This window comes from Mycteria americana, chromosome 1 (genome assembly GCF_035582795.1).
Source record: "Mycteria americana isolate JAX WOST 10 ecotype Jacksonville Zoo and Gardens chromosome 1, USCA_MyAme_1.0, whole genome shotgun sequence".
NCBI classification, from domain to species: domain Eukaryota; kingdom Metazoa; phylum Chordata; class Aves; order Ciconiiformes; family Ciconiidae; genus Mycteria; species Mycteria americana.
In genome coordinates this window covers 77,770,998-77,796,720 of record NC_134365.1, presented here as the reverse complement: position 1 = coordinate 77,796,720, position 25,723 = coordinate 77,770,998, and the positions used below count along the sequence as shown (strand labels likewise).

The 25,723-nt window shown below is 38.5% G+C and overlaps 1 protein-coding gene across 3 annotated transcripts in view; it reads right to left on the bottom strand.

Moving 5' to 3' along the window:
- Window positions 1–25,723, bottom strand: part of MPPED1 (metallophosphoesterase domain containing 1) — a 65,841-nt gene that overhangs the window by 18,459 nt on the left and 21,659 nt on the right. For all 3 annotated transcript variants that reach the window (XR_012776442.1, XM_075507122.1, XM_075507131.1), the window contains exon 4: window positions 11,014–11,239. Coding sequence is in view for 2 of the 3 variants with exons in the window: in XM_075507122.1 (XP_075363237.1) it covers window positions 11,014–11,239 (226 nt within the window). In the remaining variant the exon portion in view is untranslated. The remainder of the gene's footprint in view (window positions 1–11,013; window positions 11,240–25,723) is intronic.

The following is a 25,723-nucleotide window of genomic DNA, read 5'->3' as shown; positions in this document are numbered from 1 at the left end:
CAGTGCAGTCATCATCTCATTTTAAATGCAAAACTTGCCATGAATAGGACAATCAGTAAGGAAAAATAATTTGAGGCCCATCTATGCATGGCATGGCATCTTTCCAGTTTTTCACTATCAAATGACCAGACAGCTAAAGAAAAATTGTTCTTCCACACATCCAGCTAGTTAGTGTTGACTGTAGTCCTCTAAAACTTTGCAGAAGTTTGCTAACTGAGGAGATGGAATATCCCCTCAAACGGAGACGCTATACTTGTGGGTTTTTTTACGATGCAGCTCCTAGAGGGACTCTCCTAGATGAAACATGACTAAAATATATAGGACGTGTAATAGGTGCATTGAGAATCGATAAAAAAGGCCCTCACTGTAGCCACTTCTCAGTTTAGTAACTCACCAGGTTTACGTTCTTTTCTCAAAATACCAGGAGTAATTAGGCCATATGGACTAACTGTCTGTTCTTTTTTTCCTTCTTTTTTTGTTTTTTTACCTTCTTTTCCTTAGAAAATTCAAAGTCATTTTGAGTTAAATAAGCATGAAAATGCTTCCAAAACTAATAAATTAATACAGCACATGTGCATATATGCATAAAGTGTATTATTTTTAACATTTTCAATTTAGCAACAGATGAACATACTTCTTGTTTAAAAAAGCACATACTGATACTTCATATGCCATGTTTCTACCTGAAGAGAGCAATGTCCAAGCAACCCTAAATTCCAAACTAATGTTTTCCTGTAGTCCAAAATTCACCCCACAGTACAGTGGTGGAAACTAACTGCTGCAATATAACTTTCTATACCAAAAAGGTACAGCTTTAACACCTGGATGCTCATTCAGCAAGCTAGGAATTCTGAGATAATCTTAAAAAAATCATATACTTATCTGGTGTAAATTATGTAATCAGAAACATTTGACACACACAGGTGCAGCCCTCTTCTTTTAATATTGGTTCCAATTTATTCTAATTTCTTACTGGGGAAGAAAATCCTCATATTAATTCATATTAAACAATCCTAATTTATTAAACAAAATTAATTTATGAACAACAAATCCAAAGGAAGCGTTCTGATGTTAAACAGCTTCACAACAAGTGGTAAATTACTCTTCCCCTTAAAATCTGGTCAGGGAAAAGAGAAAGAACTCAGATAACTGTGTTACAATTAGTTCCTGTGATGGTGGCTCTGTTTACAGTTCTTCACGTAGAGCACAATGTAAAGTCATCATCTACTTCTGGATGTAGTAACGCATCTACTGTGTGAAAACCTAGGGAAAATGCATATATACAAGCTACCATGAAGTACGAAGGCTGATTCTCACCAGGTGTAAATGGCTCAAAAGCCGGTGGAGCTCTGCCAATTTACTCCAGCTGAGAATCAGCTCCATGTAGATCCGCTCCAAACTAGTTAGCTATTTGTGTTTCTCTTGGAATATTGCCAAAGGGCTCATCGCAGTACCCAACTGTGTTTACATCTTTGAAACATCCTGAAATTGCTGCTGTCTGAGACTACAGCGCAGACTACAGATAGAGCTGGTAGTCCTTTTGTTCAAGAAAAAATGGGGAAAAAAGCACCAAAACAACAAAAAAAGCACTTTAAACTTTAAAATCAGCTCTGTCTCATAAAATTAAACTTTCAAGCAAATGTGAAAAATAAAGAGAAAACTGCTGAGGGGGATTGCAATTTCACTCTTGTGGTTTATGAACTGCAGGAAAGTGAAGCCAATTCCCTGTAGTGAGATTACAGGTCTCCTCTTCTATAGGTCTTAAATTAAAAACCAGCTGAATCCAAAGTGAGCTAGTTTACTGGATCAGAAGATTCAATTATTTCTGCTAAGTAACTGAATGTGAACTACTTCCTTTTAATAATATACAACTAATAATTACTGCCCAAGAAAGGACTTTTTTTCTACCAAACTAATTAAACTAAAGCAATATATTTTTCGACTGCTCTCAAATTTAACTAAAGCTAGAAACATTTGCAACAAAACAAGCAAATGCAAATCCCCACTCACATACAGAAATATAAAGCCACACAATGTGTTCAGACACCACAAGAAACAGGACTTGCCCAAAAATGTTTTGTGAAATCAACATAACTTCTGGACTATATTCAGCATGCATGCACACATAGGCAGTGTAACGTCCTGCACGCTTGTACAGACACAGTGAAGGAACACAACTGCAAAGTGGATGCAAGGTATCTTTGGCTTCAGTAACTGATTAAGCCCACTCTGCAAGAGGTCACCGTGAAACGTGTTAGAGAATTGATCCATATCCATAATATGCAAACACGTACAAGTAAGCAGCATGCAAAGGTGTTTGACTTACAGGTTTTCCTCTACTGTGACTATTCTAGGATTGAACTGTTCCAGACTCCTCAGCCCTGGGCAATGTTGGGAAGAAATTTTATTTGAGAGAAAACATTTTCTGGAATGTTCATTAACAAGGAAAGAACAAAGGGATATTCTTAACTGCTGTGACTTTAAAAAAATCTCTTGGGAAATGGAAAAATAAAATTTCTCAGGAGCACATAATAACTAGAACTTATCACATTGGTCTGACTTCGATGGTATTTATGGGCTACAACAGGTGTAGTGCAGTTTACATTTTCATTCGCTCACATACCTATTGCTGAGTTTAATTAGTTAATAACAACTACGTTCCTTTAACATGCTATAGAAAATTCACTTAGAGTCTGAGAAATTTTTATTTTGTTCCATACACATTTTTTTTCAGCAATGTTAATGATTCTTGTTAATTCATTTCAGTCACTTAATTTGTACTGCAGTGTTCATTACAAAGACCTCTCCTGAATTCAGTATGATTGCTCACATGAGCAATAACACCTGTATACCTAGTGTCTACTGAATAAGACTCACATTTCCTGTGTTTCCAAGTCAAGTAAAAAACAATGCTTTCCAAAACATGTTTATCACATGAAATGCACCAATTTTAGCAAAGTGCCATTAGTAAAAAAAAAGAAAAAATGAGGAGAAAAACGATCCAGTGATCTGTTTCTGATGTTAAAACAGCCAGAATGCACTGTTCAGTCTCACTTTCTGCCACTGGAAAACCTTTCACACTTCAGGAGTTCAATATATCTTACATTTCTCCCCACCACCTTCCCTGAACAGCTGAATTTAATAGATCAAAATCATTTTGCAGGAAAAACCATTCTTATGCTCTTCCATATGCTGCAAACTAAACTACAGCGTATTGTGGTTTCAAGAGTTTTTAGAAGCAGCACTTTCCAAAATGGAAAATGGTTTCTGGTTAAGTATGGAAGAGGAAATAAAAATATCACTCCAGCATTCTATTAAAATACAATTAAACCTGCATCTATGTGCCTCAGACTGTTAATTAATATATTTTAACAGGATGATGAATTTTGCTTTCTCTCTTCTAAACACATTGCTATTTCTTACACATCTGTCACATCTTACCTACCTTTTACTGAATGCCTGAAATGAAACATCTTCAGCATTCTAACCATAGTAATGCAGCCACATCAGGTAGGCTTAGATGCCAACCTTCTCCCCAAAATTTCTGAAACTTGAGATGCCTCAATTCTAAATAATGAGTGGAGTCTATTATTCCTACTCATGATTTTCATTTTCTTCAAGAACCACGTCAGTCTACCTAAATTACTCACTTATATTGCCTGCCTCAAAGTTACTAAATTAAAAAAGCTCCAAACAGTTCCAAAGCTGCAAAGGGAACATCTACAATTTTTAAAACATATTTCTGAGCAATCAAAACCCAGCACTCTGTAATATGTCCACATCCAGCATTTCCACATCCATCCATACAAAACTGTAGCACTGACAGAGCTAGGCATGAAAACAAGCCACCGGCTCAAAAATCTACTTAATCTGAGGTTTGCAAGGATTTTAGAGTGGTATTTTACTGCTTTAGAAAACAGTACAGAAGCAACTGCACTTTAGTTATTTGTATTTTATCTTTTGACCAAGTGAAGGTCCAGAAAGAAGAGAACATAGGAGGATCAGCTATTTTACTTAGAAAAACTTCTAGTATGGTTTTGTCCAGTAACACAAATTTTTGAGTCCCTATATATTATAGTCATGTGCAAGGTACTGAATAGGTTTTTTTGCAGATTTGAAAGGGGGCGTAAGAACTAAGAATCAAAGTGGCCACTTTGAGGTAGAATTTATTATTTTCTGTGAATTTTAAAGGGAATGAAGCCTGCAACATAACATCTTGCACTGCTGCTCCTGCTCTATCTGGAAGCCACACTCCCTACTTGGGAGGTATATTATGTTAAATGAAGTCAATATTTTATTTTAATACAGTTTCATTTTAATTGATGTTCACCTCAATGACTGTAAAGATTTGTACAAGGTCTGGGAAAGTAAACATTAGATGATTCATCACTGGCAAAATGAAAGCGTGTCCCTCTCATGAAATGAATCTATAAATCTTTGCTACATTATTTTACTGATGGAAACTGAGTTCAGTGAGGAATGAAAGACTATTACAGCTGTTCTTGAAAAGATGGAGGAGGAAGGCACTGAAACAGAGACCTAGGGTATGGGTGGCCTGGAGTCTGTGTGGAACAAAAATAACTCTGCCTCATTTTGCCCTTTGCATGATCTTTGAAACTACCCCAATTACACATCGAAGTTACCAGTCTTTCTATCTGAAGTGCACGCGTGCACGCGTGCGCGCGCACATACACACACACAAAGAAGAGAGAGAACATTTGAGAAGGCGTATAACAGTCACCTACTTTGTGATGAAAAAACAAATCAGACAAGAAAATAACAAATCAGATGAGAGTTACACACCTACAGCTAAGCACTACTGATCACACTGGACTATATAGCTTGAGTAAAGACACTCGGCTGCATACTGGAATAGTACAGATAGCTGCAGTGCACCACGAAAAGGGCCAACAGGTTGGAACAAATTTCCAGCCCTCACACTAAAGTGGGATGATGATTTGCAGAATAAGCCCCCTGGTCAAGGTTGCTTTGGGCTGAGCTAGTGGCTGACACTGACTAATGCAACCTACAGGCTGACGTCTTTTACACTGGAAGGAATTCAGCCATCTTCTCCGACACAGCCAGAGCTCACTGAACGGCCCTGACCCAGAATGCTAAGCTCAGTAAAAACAATACTTGAACAGAAAAAAAACACTCCCCACATACACACCCCTAACTTTCTTCACTCAGTTCCCATTATCTGAACAACAATGCGGTACGAGAGCTGTTGGTCTGTGTGTAAACATGTGAGGGCCACATCTAATCAGAGTTCCATTGGAGAGAAGCTACAAAAACCCAGGAGTCCAGCCCAGGCCTCTGTCACTTCAGGACAAATGGTCACAATCGTCTTTCTAGGCTGATATTAATCTTTGCTCTCCCATTTTCCCTGACTGGGAAATGAAAGTTTCTGAAGTTCCAGATGGCCTATAACAAAAGAATGAAGGAGGAAATGAGAATACATAGACAGTAGAAAAAACTGTAATTCTGCAAAAAGAAAAATGAGGTTCTGTTTCACAGGAATAGATCCCTCCAGATAATCAAAGCCAAGCAAAAATCCACTCTCTGGATAATGAGTCTGGAGGCAATCTCATCCTAAAGGGCTTCTTTAAGCTATCCAGCCCAATATGTCATTTAGAATAATGAAATTGTCATATGTTTGGCAAGAGGGCTTTGATTGTCCCTTCCTTTCCCATGTTGTGGAAAATGAAAAAAAAAGCGCTGAAAGAGGTAAAATGCTCTCCTGCCACCTTGTATGCCTGTTTGAAAGCAGGAGGACCAAAGTTTCTCCTGCAGTTGTATACAGCTGCTTAGAAGCATTATGGAAATTCAGTGGGCAGGAAGAAGATGTTTTCGTTCTGCCACTTGCATTTCTCTCGCTACGTCAAGTAAAATGTGTACTCTTACCCTGCCATTAATGCACAATAATCCACCTTTTAATAGAAAATGCCACGGGAATTCCTGCCATTTTCCACAAGATCAGAGCACACACACAGAATACCTGTTCTTCTGCAGATGCACATCTTTTCTATAAATCTGAGGCAGGGGTGCAATATTAGACATTGGGGAAACAGCCAGTATAACCTTTGCCAGACACAAACAGCTTCTGATTATTGATCAGGGGTCAATTCATTAGTCCTCAGGTCTTATCATTAGTTATTGCATGCAACAGGAGAACAGAGAGCCATGTTACTTACTCACTGAGTTGTAAAAAACTCAATGGAAAAAACACATAGTAGGGCAGAGTCCATTATTGGAACCTTGTGCAGCAGAGAAGCAGATGCAGCAACACTCAGGATCACAGATGCAAGTATGAACCTCAGGTGTTCTCACATTGATACAAAAATGTATGTGCACCTTTATAGGCATTTATTTTTGCATGGCAATTCTGAATAATGACTATAAAAGGAATAATATATGGTTGACTCATTCAGCAAGCACAGCAGATCTTGTGCACTGAATGCATCAGGGTTTTTTGTGCGAACACAGTGTGTAATTGTGCAATTAAAATCTTTAGCAGTGCAGAGGCACAAGTGGATTGTATAGCCTATCTTCATTCCAGCTGTAGCTAACACTAAAACTTACCTGCAAAATAATAACACATTATGGGCATAATGAACTATAATAGAAGGCTGAAAATCTATAACTGAAATACTCACTAATCATTTATTAATATGGTTCCATGAATGACGTCGTCATAGAGATAATGCCCAGTCTGATGACACAGAAAAGACCTTCTGCTTCAAATCCAAATCCAAATTTCCACTATTATCTCAGCTTCCTGACTTCCAGACCACCTGTTGGGACCATCTACTGCTTGTAGGGAGTTTGATATCAACAGCAAAGCTCCCTATTGTAAGGACTTTGTTGATACCTGTTCATTTCAGGTATCAACACTGACACCTAGCTCTAGCTCCATAGTGGGACTGACAGAATCACAGAAACATTGCTCAAAAGGGACCTTTGGAGATCTTTAGTCCAACCTACCACTCCCTACCGCTCACCATCACTAGATCTGGTCAGCCACGACTGCCTAGCCAAGTCTTGAAAACACCTATGGATGGATTCTCTGCCATCTCTCTGGTGTTCCTGCTTGCTGTATTTTTACTTCGATGTTATGATTTTGTATGTTACTGAAAAACAAATTAAAACCCTCTGGAAAATGGCTTAATCTTGCGGAAGGCTTAGCAGTCAAAAGTACATTATATAGAATTATTAGATAGAATTATTTGGGTTATTCTATCTGCCAGTTTGACTTTTCTCATAGTAGTCCAGAATAAATTACAGTGTTTAAAAATACTTTCCAAACAGAAGCTTTCCAATTTACAATAAATGCTATTGGGGAACCAAAGTCTTTGTTTTACATTTATAGCAACTATGGCTATTCTCTACACAAGATTGCTTCCAGGTCTATGAATATGTTCTGGCCATGTCTTGGGTTTTGCTGGGATGAAACCAGATGAAATTAGAGTATATCTTCCTGTGCCTAGCTTTTTATTAAAAAAATCATAGTGTCCAGGCTTTATAGGGGAAAAAACCCAATGGTTCCCAGTGTCTGGGCTACACTAGAAGGAAGCATGCTGCATTCTTACTGATGCCCTGCTCATCCACATCTGGCAACCAACGCTGTATGGCGCACTGTCAAAAGCATGAGCCCCCTAGGCCAAACATAGCCACCTTTAAAATTCAAGATTGCTTTGGACACATTCAACATCTTGGTATTCCCAAGTTTCTCATGAAGCATCTAATGTTTTTATAGTCCTCTCCCTCATCATCTGTACTGATAAGCCATGGTCCAAGATACCAGTGTTGCAAATACTAATTCCTAAATAGCAGCTTTTGTGCTTTGCAGCTTGCATTTCAAAATGGCTGCTCCCTGCTTGATGGTACTACTAGCATAATTAACATTTAAGACAGTTAAATTTTCGTTAGTGAGTAGAGGCTCAATCTGGCACTTGAAATCTTGCCCTTGGAGCCCAGGAGAGTTAAAGCATTGATTTCTGAGACAAAACAGTGTCCCATTTCTTCTATGCAATTAAAAATAACCACTGAGTTTTAGATAATAATAGAGGTCAAAATACCCAAGTGTTGTTGAAAATATTTAACCACACACAAATGGTACATATTTAAAAGGCCTTAGAGACTGGCACGTTACGCAAACCAACCAAGCTCTTGTGGTTTACTTTGCAACTAAAACATCTTAAGCAGAAGTACAATCCAATTGCGTACAGGTCATATATAAAATGGCAGATGGCTACAGGCAAACACGCTACATTAATGCTGGTTGGCATTCGCTCAGACCTTACTCCAGCATTCTCAAAGTACTTGGCAACTATTGATTAACCTGTTTTATAAAGGAAGGATATCTCTAGCTTGTACTTATTTTTACAAAGGGTGAAGTAAGACAGAAGGTCAGGGCTGTAACCAGAAATGGGAAAGCAGGATCTGGGGCCCCAGTCTTCTAATTTCCAGATAGCTCATCTTCTCATTAAATAGAGTCATGTATGGACAACAAACATAAACTGTAATTGGGAGTTCTTCAATTAAACACATCCATTCAAAAAGCTAGATGCATTATTTTCAAGGCTGGAAAAGAAGATTATTTTAGGATACTAAACAAGCAACTGCATGAAATTTTGCTTTCTTATTGAGTTCTGAGATCTTAAAGAACTCTAAATTTTGAAGTCTTGACTAGGTTCATAAGCATTTTCTAAAGGACTGGCTTCATGATGCAAAGGCAAAAAAAGATTCACCATGTAAAGTTCACCGAAGTTCTGTAGTTTTTTTAAAGATTACACTTCTATGACGTAGAAAGAAACTGAGATTGATTTCCCAGAGAGGCTATGACAAACCTCTCTTTTCAGGCTGAATGAAGTATAGAAGCAAAAAGAAATGCTAAAGAACAGTACTGATCAGTAGGCACAAACTTGTACTACAGCCTTCAATCCAGCAGGCAGCTAGTGTAACCCACACAAAATAGCTGTTTCTCCTCCTAGGTTTTCTGACTGGTGGGCTGGCTGATGTGACTTTGTTACTTCTGCATCTGCTGTTCTGATAGACTAATAAAGAGCGACTTATTATTGCTATTATTGTTGTTGTTGCTGTTTCCGCTGGACATGACATCCATTAGCATGGAAACTTCAGCATTGCATAACAAGAAGCAAAAAAACCAGTTTGGCTGGAAGACTTTCATCAAGACTTTCTCCCATATGGAGTAAGCAAAGATCTTCAAAGGACCTTGCAACACTCATCTTCCAGGACCATAAGGGGGTGGGAGATGAGTTAGCAACACTGTGAAACATGTAGTGTGGCAGTTAGATGTAACCTGAAGATGCATACAAGATGGAAAGCAATCTTTTTTCATGAAGAATAGGTCATGCCAGATATCTTAGACAACTTGTGCAAAATGACAGGATTAGCGCACAAAGGGAATGCGGCAGATCTGATTTTACAGAAACATTATTTATGGGTTAGTGGGTGGACAAAAGTTTTCTCAACAGATTTTTACAGATCTAATCATACACAGAAAGTTCAAATGGTTTCCTTTAGCCTCTACTTAGTGCTGCTTTATAGATAGTGTTTTGCTTTAATTTAATTTATCTAGACTTTAATGAGACTTTTGGTACTTTACTGCCTGGAAAATTATTACTGACACTGGAAATATGGTGCCTGGTTACGAATATTGCAATGAAGATATGAAGTTGCCAGACATATTGTAAACAGAGCATAATTACAGTATTTACAGTTGAACATCAAAATGGGAAGAGATGCCAAGTAGCATTTCTCAGAAGTTAATATTGGGACTGATACCATCTAATATCTTCCCTAATAATTTGGAAAATGAAGTAAATTGTACATTGCTTGAATACACAGTAGACACAAGAGGAAGATGGACTACAACACAGCAGGTGGGTAGGTTGAAAAAAACCCAGAAAGATCTGGAGATCTACGAGGGAGAGAGAGAAGGGTGCATTTAAGAGGGAAGCTATTTAATGTAGACAAATGTAGAATAATAAGCTCAGAGAAAATTAACACCCATCTCAAGTAACCAAATGGGAAAATGCCAATTTTCATTAAAAAAAAAAAAAAATCCAAGAGATTTCACAGTTTATTCACACGGAAAACTCACATTGGGGTATATGCATCAGGTTTGACAACTTGTTTGCTACATTCCAGCCTGATGTGATTTTAAAAGGAAGAATAACAGATTCCCTTAAAAACCTGCCTTTTAAAATAAATTTTTACTGATTTTAAATGTATACTGAAAGCTCATAAAAGACCCAATTTACAGTCCTGTTAGCGGAAATAACATAGCAGTAATGTAACATAAGTAAGAAACACAGAAGCAGCATACGAGGTCCAAGGCGGAGGTCAGGAAGCCAAAGCCCATCTGTCTCCGATACTGTCAAGGAATTCTAAGTGTTCACTCTACGCAAGAGAGCAAAATCCATGAAATACAAGGTTGCCACTGATTTGTTGACTTTAGTTTAGAAGCTCAACTATACCTTAAGGAAAGCTATTACTGTATAAAAGAAAGTAAGATTCTGAGGGATATTAAAAAAAAGCCTAAACAAATACGGAAACAAGCTTGCTGCGTTAAATGACTGCTGCATACACTAATGAACCTTAAATATTATCTGTAGGATGGAAATTGTCAAAAGAATGTACCCTTGCAATAAAATTAACCTGTAATTATATAAACTCACTAAGTATAGAAAATGTATTTTATGACACAAAAACCCCCTACATGGACTATGTCAGAGAACTCCTCCTGGCTGAGAGTTTAAAGAGCATACTATCTTTTTCCCCACCACTATTTGGTTAACAATACCCATAGTACGAGTACATTATTTTGTCACAGGAGTGATTCATTACAAGAAAATATAAAAACTTTATCAAACTGAGTATTACTTTTCTTCCTAACACAGCAATCCAAATATAGCTGATGCATATGAAATGGCTGATGTGATAGCAATCAACAGTATTTTTTTTATGTATGCTTAAAAACCTGCTTACCAAGGGGAGCCATATATTCTGAATCCCCTCACCGTCACTTCAGAGTCTTGAAGATAGATGCAGTTTGTTAGAAGAGACTGTACATTTTCATAGCTCTCTGGCTTCAGCTTAGAGACAGAGGGGAAATAGTAAAAGTCCTGCTTGATTAAGTCAGCCATGAATTCCTGGTCAAAGGTCAATTCATGATTTCCTGCTATCACAATCTTGTATTCATAGGGCAGGCTACCTAAAACAGTGAAAAACAAACAAATTACTTGTTTTATGGAAAATCTGGTAAAAGAAAACAGACAGACGCACAAACTATTATCGATTCCTATAATATGCTCACATATTTGGAACAATCGAGCATATCCCTACTGCGCGTTACTGTAATTCCTAGTGATTTCGGGTAAATGACATTACTGTCTTTTTCAGGGCACACTATGATTTAGCATGCTTAGCATTAATGTGTTGAAACTACTTTCGACTCATCAACCTTAAAAACCAGTCTGCAGACTTCTGCTCTACTATTTACTTCTAGTTAATTGCCATTTGTGCTGCACGTATCACTTACTGTGACAGTGATGATAACTCTTTGACAGAAATTAGGGTTCAAAGAAGACCGGCCGTAACGCTTCATAAAATAATGTCAGCTCTCTTCTCCCAGAGCTGTGGTCTTTATCAGCTTGTACTGAGGAGGTCTTACAGAGTCAGAGCTTGCGTCAGCCAGAGGGGTCTGCTGCCCTGTTTGCCCTGACATTAAGATCAAGCCTTCAAGCAAGACAGGGATCGGGTTTAGCTGTCAAAACTCCACATCCCACAGAGAAGTCTCGCAGTTTGCCTCTATCCCATGTTTTTTCCTGCTCCATTTTCTCAGTGACTTCCTTAGATCCATGGACTATAATTTAAAGTGACTCATGTTCAGGAATATTTTACAACCCGTATTTAGTGAAAAACCTTACAACAACCTCCTGCTGAAGGCAAGAATATATATGCCCACACACGTGGGTTCTTCCGGAGAGGAGCACTGCAACAGAAACTTTCCACCCGACTCCACATTTGGTTATCAACTGTATTCTGCCCTTGAGAGCAGGCATCACCTGTCTCAAAAAGCTCAACAGAAACCTTCTAAGTGTATCTGAGAGGAAACAAAGACAGAAACTGTGTAAAGCTGCATTCATTAGCTTTGCTTCTGCACTATTAATTTGCATCAGGCTGAAGACAGTCAGAACAGGAGATTGGGAGCAGAAATAAATATTTTACTGAAAATGAGACCCACCTTGCACAGCAGCAATCTTGTCATTTTTTATTTTAAAAATGTATTGCTGATAACATAGAAACCTTGAGTGATGACCCCAAGCCTAACCTAGAGGTAGGATATTTAGAAGATGTGAAACACCGGTCAATATGCAGTGGCAAAAGTTGGCATGAGTAGGACTTCAGAACAAAATGCGACAGCGTGATTTGGAGTTACGGAAACAGAAGACAGAGAATAGTGCTAGCCCAGAGGAGATGCCACATGGCTGAACTCATTATTTGCCAAATGAAAAGATCTGGGCAACTCCAAAGTTTAAGTTCCAGACACTTGTAACACCTGTGTTAGGAAAATTGATTGTACAGGTTCCAGTCTTTCCTGTGGACCCAATACATATGTGCCTTTAGAATATTTATTAACAGAAACTCTTTTCAGATATTTATAATTACATGTTGAATGTTGGAGATTCAATTATTTACCTGAAAGACTACTTGAGATGTAAATTTTGACATTTTTGCTTCTGAAATGCTTAGCATTTTGCAGATGTGTACTGCATCTCTCCAAGTTTTCCAGGTGTGTACACACATACACACACAAGTTAAAAATATTACTTACACGCTACAATATGTATGGGCATCTCCAGGCCTTAAAGCATTCTTGGGAAATAAGAGAATAAAGAAATCCTGTATGCCGCAATATTGTTAACAATTCCATTTCTGTTCTGTTTTGTAAATCTTTTCCAGCTCATCTGATCCATCCATCTAGCAGCCAAGAACCTGTATGAGCTGGTTATAGTTGTTGCTTCCACTAATGTATTTATGTCATGTTGCTGTCTGTGGGTGTTACTTAGGCAAATTAGCAAATTACTCTAAATGTACAGTTACATTTATTATAGTGGCGGCCAGAAGCGCTGCTGTAGTTAGAGGTCTGTCAGCTTTTCAATTAACAACTGTGTTTTTGATGAGTTTGCAGCTCAGTTCTTTTTCCTTTCATTCCATACCAGGCGGCAACTTGCTAAACCTATTTCCCTCTCTTTGTCTCCACAAGCCCTCTTTACCCTTTAAATCTTAATTTTCTGTCTACCTTTAAATCTTAATTTTTTGTCTAACACAGGTATTTGTTTGCTGCTTGCACGTGAATTTAACAATATTTTGTTTAAACTTTGTTCCTTAGAAGACTTATGAACATGCTTCACTTTTTACTCCAAGTGCTCTCAAAGTGCAAAGTCAACCTTAGGTATGAATCTTCGAAACCTTGTTCTTGGCTGGGCACCACTGTCATGAACTGTATGTGTAAGACATCCATGGAGCGGCTGCAGATGAAGACCCTCAGCTATCAGACCACAATATTGATTACACATTTCCCATCTTCCCTGCTTCCAGTGTGATCCATATTTACCAATGCTCACTCTAGTCCATGTGCAGAAGTCAACACTGAATGCTAAACATCTCTTTGCACTAAAGGCATGGTCCTCCTACCACTGACCTCAGAGGGACCAACACCACCTTACTGCAGCAGGACAACAGTCCAACATGATGTGTCAGCACAATCCTGAGAAATGTTGAATGTTCCAAGTGCCTTTTATAGCATGAAGATCCACCAAACATTAGAAATATCTGATCAATATTTACCTAAAAGCTACCTTAAAGCAGGAATTCTGTCCTACGTCTGACCTACAACTTCTTACTTTTCCTTTTTATATGTTATTATTCAAATTATTGTGTATTTTCTTATTCCATTATGTCCTTCCAACACAAATACATGGTTTTCCATCCCTAGGCACAGACTACTGCACAATTTGTAGCCTTGGCTCAGTCCTTGGCTAGGACCAAGATCTCACCAAGAGCACATAGCCTAATAGCTGTTGTATGGCTGTGTTTCTACATCTGTCCACAGGTTTAGAACAACCACTCTTCCATCTATTATTTTTTGTGCCACCAGCTCTTGATAAGAGATAATTCAAACACTTCCAGGTTGACCAGTTTATTCCCACACCTGCTAGTGAGCGCTAATGACAAGCTGGGTAGAAAAGACATCAGGCACATCTCCTGTCCCTTGTTAAACAAAATGAGCTGAGAATGTTGAATTGCTACTCATGCAGGTTTTCATGGCTTCTTATAACAACTGCATTTTGCCAAGAAAGATTCCTTTCTTTGCAACATACCCATTGCAGTGGGTTCCTTTTGTCTTCCATTTACAAACTCCATGAAAATAAGCCTTAGTAAAGGCACTGGCTAACATTTTCATTTGCTAAGCTGTTTTCCTTTTTCTTCTTCTCCTTTTCCAAAATAGCCATATGCTAAACGTTAAGTGCCCTGACCGCTCATCCATGTAGGCACCAATGGTAGCACTAGAGCGACCTTGAGTGTATCAAGGGTGACTGACAGCCCTGAGATAACAGTGAGGGGGATGCAGCCCTGATGGTACCTCCTCAATCCTCCCAGGGAGGGGGCTCACTGCACAGGTGGGAGTGGATGCATCCCACAGTCAGCACGACACTGCGTGGCTTGTGCTGCAAGCATGGCTCCAGCTTCTATGACCACAGGACCCTTTTTGAAGAACAAGGACTGATGCACAGCGATGGCATTCCCCATGCAAACTGGGGCAAGAGCGTCTTTGCCAACAGGTTCACTAATACAGTGGGAAGAGTTTTAAATCAGGTGTGTTGGGGAAGGGTTGTCATGCTGTGAAGAGAAGTGAAGGCGTGGAGGCAGCAAGGAAGCAGCTGGGCGACAACAGGATGGCAAAGGCTCTTGCACTACCCTTGCAAAAGCAGCCTCACTGGGGCTCCTCTCAGGTACCTGTATGCACACACACACACACACAGCATGGGGTACAACCAGGAGGAAGAATTCCATGCACAGTGGAGAGCTGTGACACCTCTGAGATTATGAAGACATGGTGGGATAGCTCACCTGACTGAGTGCTGCAATGGATGGACACAGACCTATCACCTGTCTATCACAGGTCCATCACCTTTGAAAAGTCAGGGGGATTGGAGAAGTTCCCAATGGGTGGGAAAAGGCAAATGTCCCACCCGTCCTCAAGAAAGGCAAGAAGGGGAATCTGGGGAACTACAGCCCACAAGCCTCACATCAGGCCTGGGAAAATTATGGAACAAATCTCCCACAGAGTAATTTTCCAAGCATGTACAGGTCAGGAAAGTGATTGGGAACAGCCATCATTGATTTAACATGGGTAAATCATACCTGACTAACGCAATTGCCTTCTATGAGATGACTGGCACTGTGGATAAGGGAGAGCACTGGATGTTTTTCGCCTTGATTTTAGCCTTTGTCGTGATCCCACGGCATCATTATAGCCAAATTGGTGAGATAAGGATGGATGATAAGGTGAGTCAAGTATCACCTGCAAGTATCACCTGGGCTCAAAGGGCTAGAATCAGTGGTACAAAGTCCACCTAGCAGTCAGTCACTAGAGGTATCCCTCAGCTAGTGATGCTGGGGCCAATACTGCTTCCCTTCTTTACTGACAGCCTGGATGATCTGATGGAGTGCACTTTCCGCAAGTTTGCAGACAACACCAAATTAGGGGTGGGGATCTGCCAACCCACTCTGGAGGGCATGTCTGCTATTTGGAGGAACCTCCAAAGGCTGGCAAAATGGGCTGACAGGAACCTCATAAAACTTCATGAAAAGCAAATACGAAGTCCTGCACCTAGAATGGAGTAACTTCCTTCAACAAGACTCAGCAGTGTGTCTTTGTGGCAAAGACAGCCAACCATATCCTGGCCTGTATTAGTAACAGCAAAACCAGCTGAACAAAAGGAGTGATCTTTCTCCTCTATCCAGCACTTGTGAGACCACATCTGGAGTGTGGCGTCCAGTTCTGGGTTCCTCAGTAGAAGAAAAACTATTGATAAACTGAAGCAAGTCCAGCAGAGGGCCACCAAGATAGTTGGGGAATGTGGCATATGGGGAGAGGCTGAGATCTGAGTCTGTTCAGCCTAGAGAAGATGAAGGGAAGACCTTACTGCTGTCTGCAACTACCTGATCTCAGGATAAAGAGAAGGCAGAGCTAGGTTCTTCTCAGAGGTGCACACAGATACAACAAGAGGCAAGAGACACTAGTGGGAACATGGTATAAGGAAAGAATTTTACCATGAGGATGGTCAAAAAGTGGAATAGGTGCCCAGAGCAGCTGTGAAATCTCCACCCTTAGAGATTTTCAAAATTCAACTGGACAAGGTTCTGAGCAGTCTGCTCTAACTAGGCCTGCTGTGAACAGGAGGCTGGACTCAATGACCTCCAGAGGTCCCTTCCATCCTGTGCAGTGCTAGGTTTCTGGAAAACAATACAAGACAATACACTGGAAAACAAACAAGAATTTTAAAGGATCTGCAATGCTGAAAGAAAATAAAAACTAATTTCGTGTTGTGAGTCTAATGGAACAAATCTATGGTAGACAAGCAATTTAACAGGACTAGAGAGTATGTTCCATTAACTTTGGTGTAAGTTTCTCGTACTATCCATTTAGCAGATGAGTAAGACTAAATACCCAACTGATAGCCAATTAACATTTGATGCTAACATATGGCTTTGCTGGTGGGCAGGTAGCAAATTTGGTATTAATACAGAAGCTCTATGTATACAAAGATATTAAAGAAAATTTATGGCTGTCACAGGAATTCTGCACACATATCCAGGACAAAATTCATTCCCCAGTAAAATTAAGGCAGCAAGCATGTAAGAAATAGATCTGCCCTTCAGGAGTGCCAAGAAACACATGCAAGAACATATGCTATGGGAGTCAAAGATGTATTTTCAAACCAAAAAAAAAAAGGAAAAGTTATGAATTTGGGGGAAAGCTACATTTTTTTTCTGATCTCTTATTTTGACTAGCCAAAACAAGGCAAGTGGTTTTGCCCAAAGACCGGGAATCCCCCTGTTCTTGGCACCTGAGAAGCTTCTGCTAAAGTATCCCTGTAACCTGGAGACGAACTACAAATAGAATTGGTTCAAAAATTTTACCTATATAGTTTTCTGTATTAAAATTATTAAAATACCACTTGGATGGAATGGGATATATTTGGAAATTCATGTAGTGATTCTGACATTACCAAGGAAACAAAATGAAGCAAAATGTCAGTTTAAAATATTTTGGGGTGAATAAAAGTTTCATTTCTAAGCAAAATTTCACATTTTTTTCTAAAATACAGGGGTTTTTCCTCCCATAATGTCTAACTCACAAGAAATTAAAATTATTTTCCTCCATAATCAACCTCTAGCCACTTCATCCTATTTGGATTTGGAATCAACAGAAATGTTTATATATCAAAATTCTGTCAGAAACACACTGGCTCCAATTCAGTCCTGGGCTTCAAGGCTTTCTCTTTCAGGCCACATCCAACTTTTGCCTTCTGCCGATTTGGAATGGGGCTCCAAGCCATCATCCACTCTTTCAGCCTCTGTCTTAACATGGGATGAGAGATTTTTCCCTTCCTTTTCCTTCTTCTCTGCTACATGGTTCTTCATCTTTTCTGCCTCATTTTTCCCTCTCCTTTCCTTTTTGTAATCTCCCCCTGTATGCAGAAAAATGCTGGAGACAAATTATCTTGTACTTAATTCAGCAGTTTTAGCAAAGGGTATCTTTTTCTTACAGAAACAAAACCTGTAGAAGTACGATGCTTTACACATCTGTATGCTTGTCTCCCAATAACCCTCTGAAAATGCCCAACAGACTCAAAATTCATTTACTATATTCAGTAGAGGAGTAAAGGCCTTAAAGATAATTATGTTCCCTTGAGTTTCCTGAAAGTAAGTGTCTAAGAAGATTAATGCCCAGACTGAAGGAGAGGCTTCAAAGGAATGTCTCCTTGATATGAGACACCTATGAGACACCTAAGAACCCACAGAAGGTCTATGACACAAAATCCAAGAAGTCAGGTAGGAGTGGTTCTGCTCCCAGAACAACTCATCACACAAAACATTCTGCCCTGAATATCCTAAATCAATGTAATTTATTATTCTTTGAGATTATTTTACAATCAAAAAGCCTGGGATATCATATTTAGCTTATATATAACCAGATGATATTATCATCTTACTAACTTCTTAACTACATACATGGAGTTTTTGTCAGTTATGGCAAGCACTCCTCAGAAAGTTTCTTAGCCTTTGTTTGCTTAGTATAAGAAGAATCTGATAGTAGTTCTGGTAATATAACATATGAGAATATATATATTGTTTAGCTAGTAACATCTTTGTTTATTCTTTCATTACTGTAGATTACTAATTAAGAAAATCAACTGAACATCTAATTTTTTGCATGTTTATGCACCAATTACAAAATTATTACAGCAATTCTTAACTTCTAAACTACAGTAAGTCCTTTTTATGGTGAACATAATTTTTACAAAATAACTTGAAATGCTGGGGAAGCATTACTTGAATGACAAACTGCATAATGCAAAGCACTGAACAATATGCCTTTGTTTGCTATTTCTCTGCATCTGAGTTTGTTCAAAGTAGAATTCTGTGTACTTAAAGGTTCATCCTGTTCCATCAGCAAGTGTTCTTCTCTGTAAATTAGATCAACGCTACAAATAATTCAAAAGCAAATGCATGATGTTTATACTCCAGGCTCCTCTTGTACTAAGAGGTTAGGCATCTTTATCAACCAGTGACCTCCTTTGCAGCTTACAATTGTTATCAACTTGCAACTTCACCAAGATAAATGCAAACTTGTACAAGCAGATTGCTTTGCTTCTCTCCTGGTATTGTACTGAGCAGGATTTTTAGTATTCATTAAAAGCAGTGACAATCATATAAGTGCCCACTTAATGCTTTTCCCCTCTCATTTCAACCTTTTAGAATGCAGCAGTGAGTGATATAGTAAAAAGACCGCATAACTGCCTCAGATTGCTTTTTAGCATCTCTTTGACAGTTCTGTGTTTAAACACTGCGGCTGATGTCTGGGAAATTCACATTAACATATTTTTTGTATGGTGTGTAATCTGGAATAACATTGTAAATGAACACTCCCTCCTAAGTCATCTGTAACCTGCTAGCTCTAGACATTCTTGCATTGTAAAAGCCAGTAATTATATCAAACACTAAAACAGCAAACACATACAATACTACTCACATTTGCAAAACAGGATTTCTTAAAACAAATAGATAAAGGCAAATCAAACTAAAAAATATCTGACAATAGGCCAACTTAGGCTCTTGATATACTGTGTTTTATACGCACCCACACATACGTATAATAATTGGCAAAAATTACTTCTAAAGGAAAAGTGGCTTCCTTTTACCCTGGTTTATTTAATCACCCTATAATTATGCAGAACCAACCCAATGCATGCAGCAAACTAGGCCATTAGAGTAGCTGTAGTGAGTCAGACCAAGAGATTATGTAGCTCTGTACCTTCTGTCCACTAGTGGTCAGTAACAGACGCCTAGAAAATTGTACGACTGCAAGGTTTCCCCAGATTGAACCTTCCTTTTATATGTCCCCTTAGATTATGGCAATTGATGGTTTCAGAACCCCCAACTACGTAAGCCACAGGGTCCATTTTCATAAATATTTGTTCTTTTTCACTTCCTGGAATATAGTCTTAAATAATATACCTTCCTGAGGAGACAGATTTCTACAACAGCTTTTCTGCCGTTTAGAATATTCTAGTTTTGGTTTACAACACGTATCTGGGGACAATGAAAGCAAAGGAGATAAGAGAACTCTGTTAAAAAGTAACAATTAAAAAGTATTTTAGATTTCCTACATGGATCTCTCTGCACACTGATACAGATTCCTATTCAGATCTTCAGATCCCACAAAGGTGTTTTCAGTATCTCCCAGTTGTCACCTTCTGGAAGGGAAGACTACAAAGAGCTGTGTGTCATGTCACCGTAAAAGGTGCACAGCACTAATAACAATGCTTAATGTTTGTGTATAGTGCTTTGCAATAGGTGTTCAAAGTGCTGTACTGAGAATAATTAATCCTCCAACACATTCATGTGGTAGGTAGATCAAGCATCATTTTCACAATTTTACAAGGGGGAACAATAAAGAGGCTGTCGAAACTGAAGAGGACTAACTAGAATTTGGTTGCCTGTCTTCCTCAGGCTCTTTCAAATATCTCCGCCAGAAGCAATGGCAGTTCACAGAATCATATTCCAGATCCTTCAGTTCCCTGGTTGCTCCCTGCACTTCTGGGCCATACTGCCTTCCTAAGGCTACACATGTCTGCTAGTCTGGAATAAGACTGGGTATTTTTACTCACTTGCTTATTTTGGGGTCAGGGATCTCAATATTTATGAAAATCACAGGATGTTTTTAGGTGAGTCATCCCAGAGACTCAGAATCTTGAAGTTTGGCTACTTTCCACTCCATCAGCGGAAAGAAGCAACCTCAGTATTAGTACAAAGTACCCAAAAGCATACATGTGTTTGGAAGGAGGGAATGAAGGAAAAATCCTTTAGCACCTACCGCTCCTATAGCTTCTACAGCTTCTCACCACTAGCATGGGAGGAATACCTGGAAAACAGTTGTTCTGGGTCATCTTCCCAATACAGGGATGTAGCTTAAATATTCCCTGAGACTCCCAGCAGCCAGTTTAATGTTCAGAAGTCTTCAGGACATATTAACTCCCCAGAACTCGAGAAATACTGGAAGAGTGTCTTGCAGTGCACTTTTCTGTGCTGTACTGTCTGAGCCTTAAATGTACAAACGGATCTGAGCCATCACACATTTAAGAAATGCAGTAAAAACCAGCACTTTTTTTAGTATGCCCAGTCTTTTAAAAATGACATCTGTTCTAAATCCCTACACAGCTCAATGTTTTTCACTGCATTTCCAAAGCCATTCTTTTGTAAATAGATAATTAGTGCTTAAATACTTCTTTCAAGGGGTTTCTACATTAACATAAAAATAGTGTAATTACCGATGGTCAAAATGGCATGACTACAATTTATAAATTCTAATTTCTTTTGCTGCTCTGAAGCTGATTTCCTTTCTTCTTCAACACAATTTTAATCTGTTTTAAATGTGAGTATTATTGAACCTAAAAATATAAAATACCTGTTAAGAGAGGAAGAAAAATAAATACCATTATTTTGCAAGATTGAACAGTAAAGCAAAAGTAAAGCTAAGCCTAGTGTTTCAGGCTTTTCTAAAGATCTTTTATTTTTTATCAAGAACTTAAAAGTAGGGATGATGTTTATTGACCAAAATTAGCTAATTTTGTTCTACAATCTAATATTAGAAACAGGTAATTCTAGTAGTGCTAGTTACCATAGCTGAGAAGGCATCTTCACTCTAAAATACTTTTTAGGATGAAATAAAAATATTATCCTTTGAGCTGAATCTGCCCAGGTCAATTCCTGAAGTGCATGTCAAATAATTTAATCCATTTTTTTTCTGTGTGTACGATATGCAAGTAAGATTAACATTTTCAGGAAAATACTCTGAAGAGCTAATTATTGTTTTCCACTACAATGCAAAGCCACCTTCTATTTTTTTATTTCAAATTTAGCTTGAACTTGAATTTCAAATAGGAAGACTGTCGTTGACATTGGAAAATCTCAAGCAAACATACTGAAACAATGGATATTATAAAATGTGTTAGTTTAAGTAATCTTTCCAATCCATGCACAGAAGAGAATTCTCAGAGAGAATATGGAAGTATGTGTCGCAGCTTATATCATAGATCAGCTATTTAGTTAAATTTCCAGGAAAGTAACCCACAAGCTCAAAGTGACAGTGGGTCCTGGAGCGTACACAATTTGGAAATGGTATTACAGACTTGAGCAAGGGGAATTACAAGAGCAACTGAGCCAAGCAGGCAATTTCCAGTGCCAACAATAATGGTTTTGGAGCCATTATTTGATGACTGCACTAAAGTAGGACACGTGTCTTTGTATTTGTCCTACAACACAGTTGATTTATATGCAGGTAGGGAATAAATAACAAAAAAATAATGAAAAAGCTGAGGACAAGGATAGCTACAGTGCATAGTGAGCTTGATATACCTTACGATATAATCTACCTTACCTAGCCTTGATCACATAGAATCATTGAATGGTTTGGGCTGGAAGGCACCTTTAAAGATCATCTAGTCCAACCCCCTGACATAAGCAGGGACATTTTTCACTAGATAAGGTTGCTCAAAGCCCCATCCAACCTGACTTTGAACATTTTCAATGATGGGACATCCACAACCTCTCCAGGCAACCTGTTCTGTGTCTCACCACCCTCATTGTAAAAAATTCTTTCCTTATATCCAATCTAAATCTACCCTCTTTCAGTTTAAAACCACTGCTCCTTGTCCTGTCACTACAGGCCCTGGTAAAAAGTCCCTCTCCAGCTTTCTTACAAGCCCTCTTTATATATTGAAAGGTTGCAGTAAGGTCTCCCCAGAGCCTCCTCTTCTCCAGGCTGAACAACCCCAACTCTCTCAGCCTTTCTTCACAGGAGAGGTGTTCCAACCCTCTTGATCATTTTCGTGGCCCTCCTCTGGGCCTGCCCTAACAGGTCCATATATTTAGAAACAATTCCCCCGAATTATTTTTGGCTGTTTAAAGTGATGTCATTAAAATCTCCTGGACGCAGTGGAAAATTAGCATATGTTCAAAGCTGTCATACCATGCATCCTTATAATGTCATTAGAAAGTTTCACTGGCCTCATGGCCTTCTGCTTCGCCCTACCATAATACATATTTTGTACTTCCTTTTTTCAGATTCTTCAAAATTGGATTTTCAAATTTGGAAGAAAAATACAGTCAGAGAAGAAACTAGGTAAAAAAAGGAAAAAATGAAAAATAAAAACAGCAGAAAGGTCAATTCGGGAAAAGAAGGGAGGGTTGGCACCATTGGCAAGCTTTGTAAACTGACTATTCATCCCTTTTGCCCTTCTTTTTCTAAGCTACCCTGAATAAGGGTAGCAACATAGAAATCTGACTTGCAAAAGTACATCATGATACCGCATGACTGGGCAATAAGAGGACAGATGAAACTGAATAGAAATTTATGCAGAATAATTCAAGTGCTGGAAAAAATATACCAACTATAGATACACACTGATGGGTTCTGAACTAGATATTACCATTCAGGAAAGAGTTCATAGAGTTATAATAGGCAATTTTATGAAAATGCCATCTCATTGTTCAGTCACAGTCAAAAATAAAAACAGAATAATCCACAACACTAGAAAGGAAAAGAGAACAAACTAGGAAATTTCATTATGCCAGGAGATAAATCTGTGGTATTCTCAGATCATGTGCAGTTCTGGTCTCACCATTTTTAAAGGGATATAGAACAAAGAGGTACAAAGAGTAACATAGATGATCAAAGGCATTTCAGGACTTCCAAACAGTCTTCAGCCTGAAAAATATCTTAAGGGCAGATATGGGAAGAGCCTATAAATCCTTATGCAGAATGCAGAATGAAGTTGTTCACTTGCCTCTTCCAGTATTAGGAAATACCAAATGAAACTAGTAGGTGACAGGTTCAAAATAAGCAAAGTTCTTCACACAATCCATATCACATTGTGGAACTCTGATGCAGGATTGTGTCAGCACTCAAAATTTGCATAGATCCAAAAGGCAATTAAAAAACTCAGAGAAGAAAAATCTATATATTAAATACAAAGTAATGCTGTGGCTCAAGAAGTCCTTGGACTGCCTACCAGAGAAAGCTGAGAAAATATGCACATCCAGTTATCACCAGCATTTAATCTCCTCCAGAGAGTTAGGCATCAACCTAGCCCTAGTAAAACCTCAAATCCCTCCCTGGGGAGGGGGCTTTAAGAAAAAGAAAAGTGAAAGAAAACAACTAATTAACAAAAAGAATGACGTGAAGTGAAATTAAGTGGAGGGCTTTAGGGGTCAGAGGATAAAAAGTATAAAACTAGGTGACTAAGGGCCAGACAAAGCAGAGCACCTTGGCTGCTAGCCAGAGTCAAAGACAATACCGGGCTAGAGAGACGTATTATCTGAGCTGGTACAGACCCTCCTGTGTACCCACATACAGTTAGCCTAAAAAAGAGAGAACATATTTTAGGGTATGACTCAGCAAGCCAACGTGCCTCTATTAGCACAACACTTGAGCATGTGCTCAATATAACCATAAGGTCCATGTAAGTTAATGATGTTAATGTAAAATATACTTTGCATCAGACAGGCACAGAAATTTTATGTAGAACAGAAAGACAAAATCCGAACTTGCTGAAGCGCCTCTTGAAAAGATTAAATAGGCCGATAGAGTTGAGTTGCAAGACCCAAGAGGGCATGACAGAACAGAAAGCTACAAGGTAGGAATCAATGCTACACATAAAGATACAGTGCAAAAGCAGTAGTAGGATATGTATCTAGTGCCTAAGAGGAAGCTGAGATCAAGGGAAGGTGTAACAAACAAATATTCTAGGGTTTACTCCAAGGTGTAAACAAAGTTATAGTCTAATAATGGCAGAAGACATAGATTTGAAACAGAACAAAATAACTAAGTGGGAAGGTGAGCCCTGTGCTATGGGATGAAGGCACAGACAGAGAAATGTGGTGGCAGCAGGTAAGAATGACGGTGGAGGTAAAAGTCTGTGCCAGTCTCTCAATTACTTTCTCAAGAACTAGTAAAATGTTAAGACAAGGAAGAAGGAGAAGGTTGGGTAGGCTGTGGGAGTTGCAAAATTGTGACAGGTACTGGAAGCAGCTATCTAGAAAAATCAGAACTGCTGGAGTCTACTGCCTTTCACAACAAAATGGACAACCAGCAAAAACTTTTGAAATTTCTTCTTCTCAAAGAGAACACTTTTAACCATTCTACCATTTACTATAGATTTTGCAAACAATCAAGGTATTCAAGAGTTGATAAATTGTTCATTTAAAACAAAAAAAAACTTTCAAAAAAGCTAAAGTTTCAATTTTGAAATCTCATTTAATTAATATTAATTAAATAATTTTTTTTAAAAAGTTTACAATTTTGAACTGGAACAAAACTTTAAATGCTAGCTGAATGAAACCTATGTAGTGACCACATAACATTTTTCTATTACATTTTCTGGAATGAATTTAAAAATTAAGTTAAATTTTGCATTTTTTCAAATTGCCAAGAAACTAAAAAAAATCTTGAACTTGCTAAATTTGCATATCTCAAAGATGCTCTTGCAAAAATATAACTCAAACCACAAAGATCACCTTTTCCCAAACTGCACACTACCATGAAATTGGAAGCATGCCTGAAAAGTCAGAAAATTAAGCTTTCTTTTGGAATAAAAATGATGAAAAGACCATCACAGAAATGCCTTGGGAAATCTCCCTACCATACTGAGAGGATTTCAGCTTAAGGACTTCTTCAGAACACTGTACAGCTGTGACCAGCAGGGAGGCAGATGGAGAACTAGGGAGACAAAAACTGTGCAGCAAGTAATGTGTAGCCCCCATCCTTGCTCACTAGCAGTATCCCAAAGCACTTTTCTTCCCACACTAGCAGATAAATAAAATGGGTATTATTTAGAAGGGA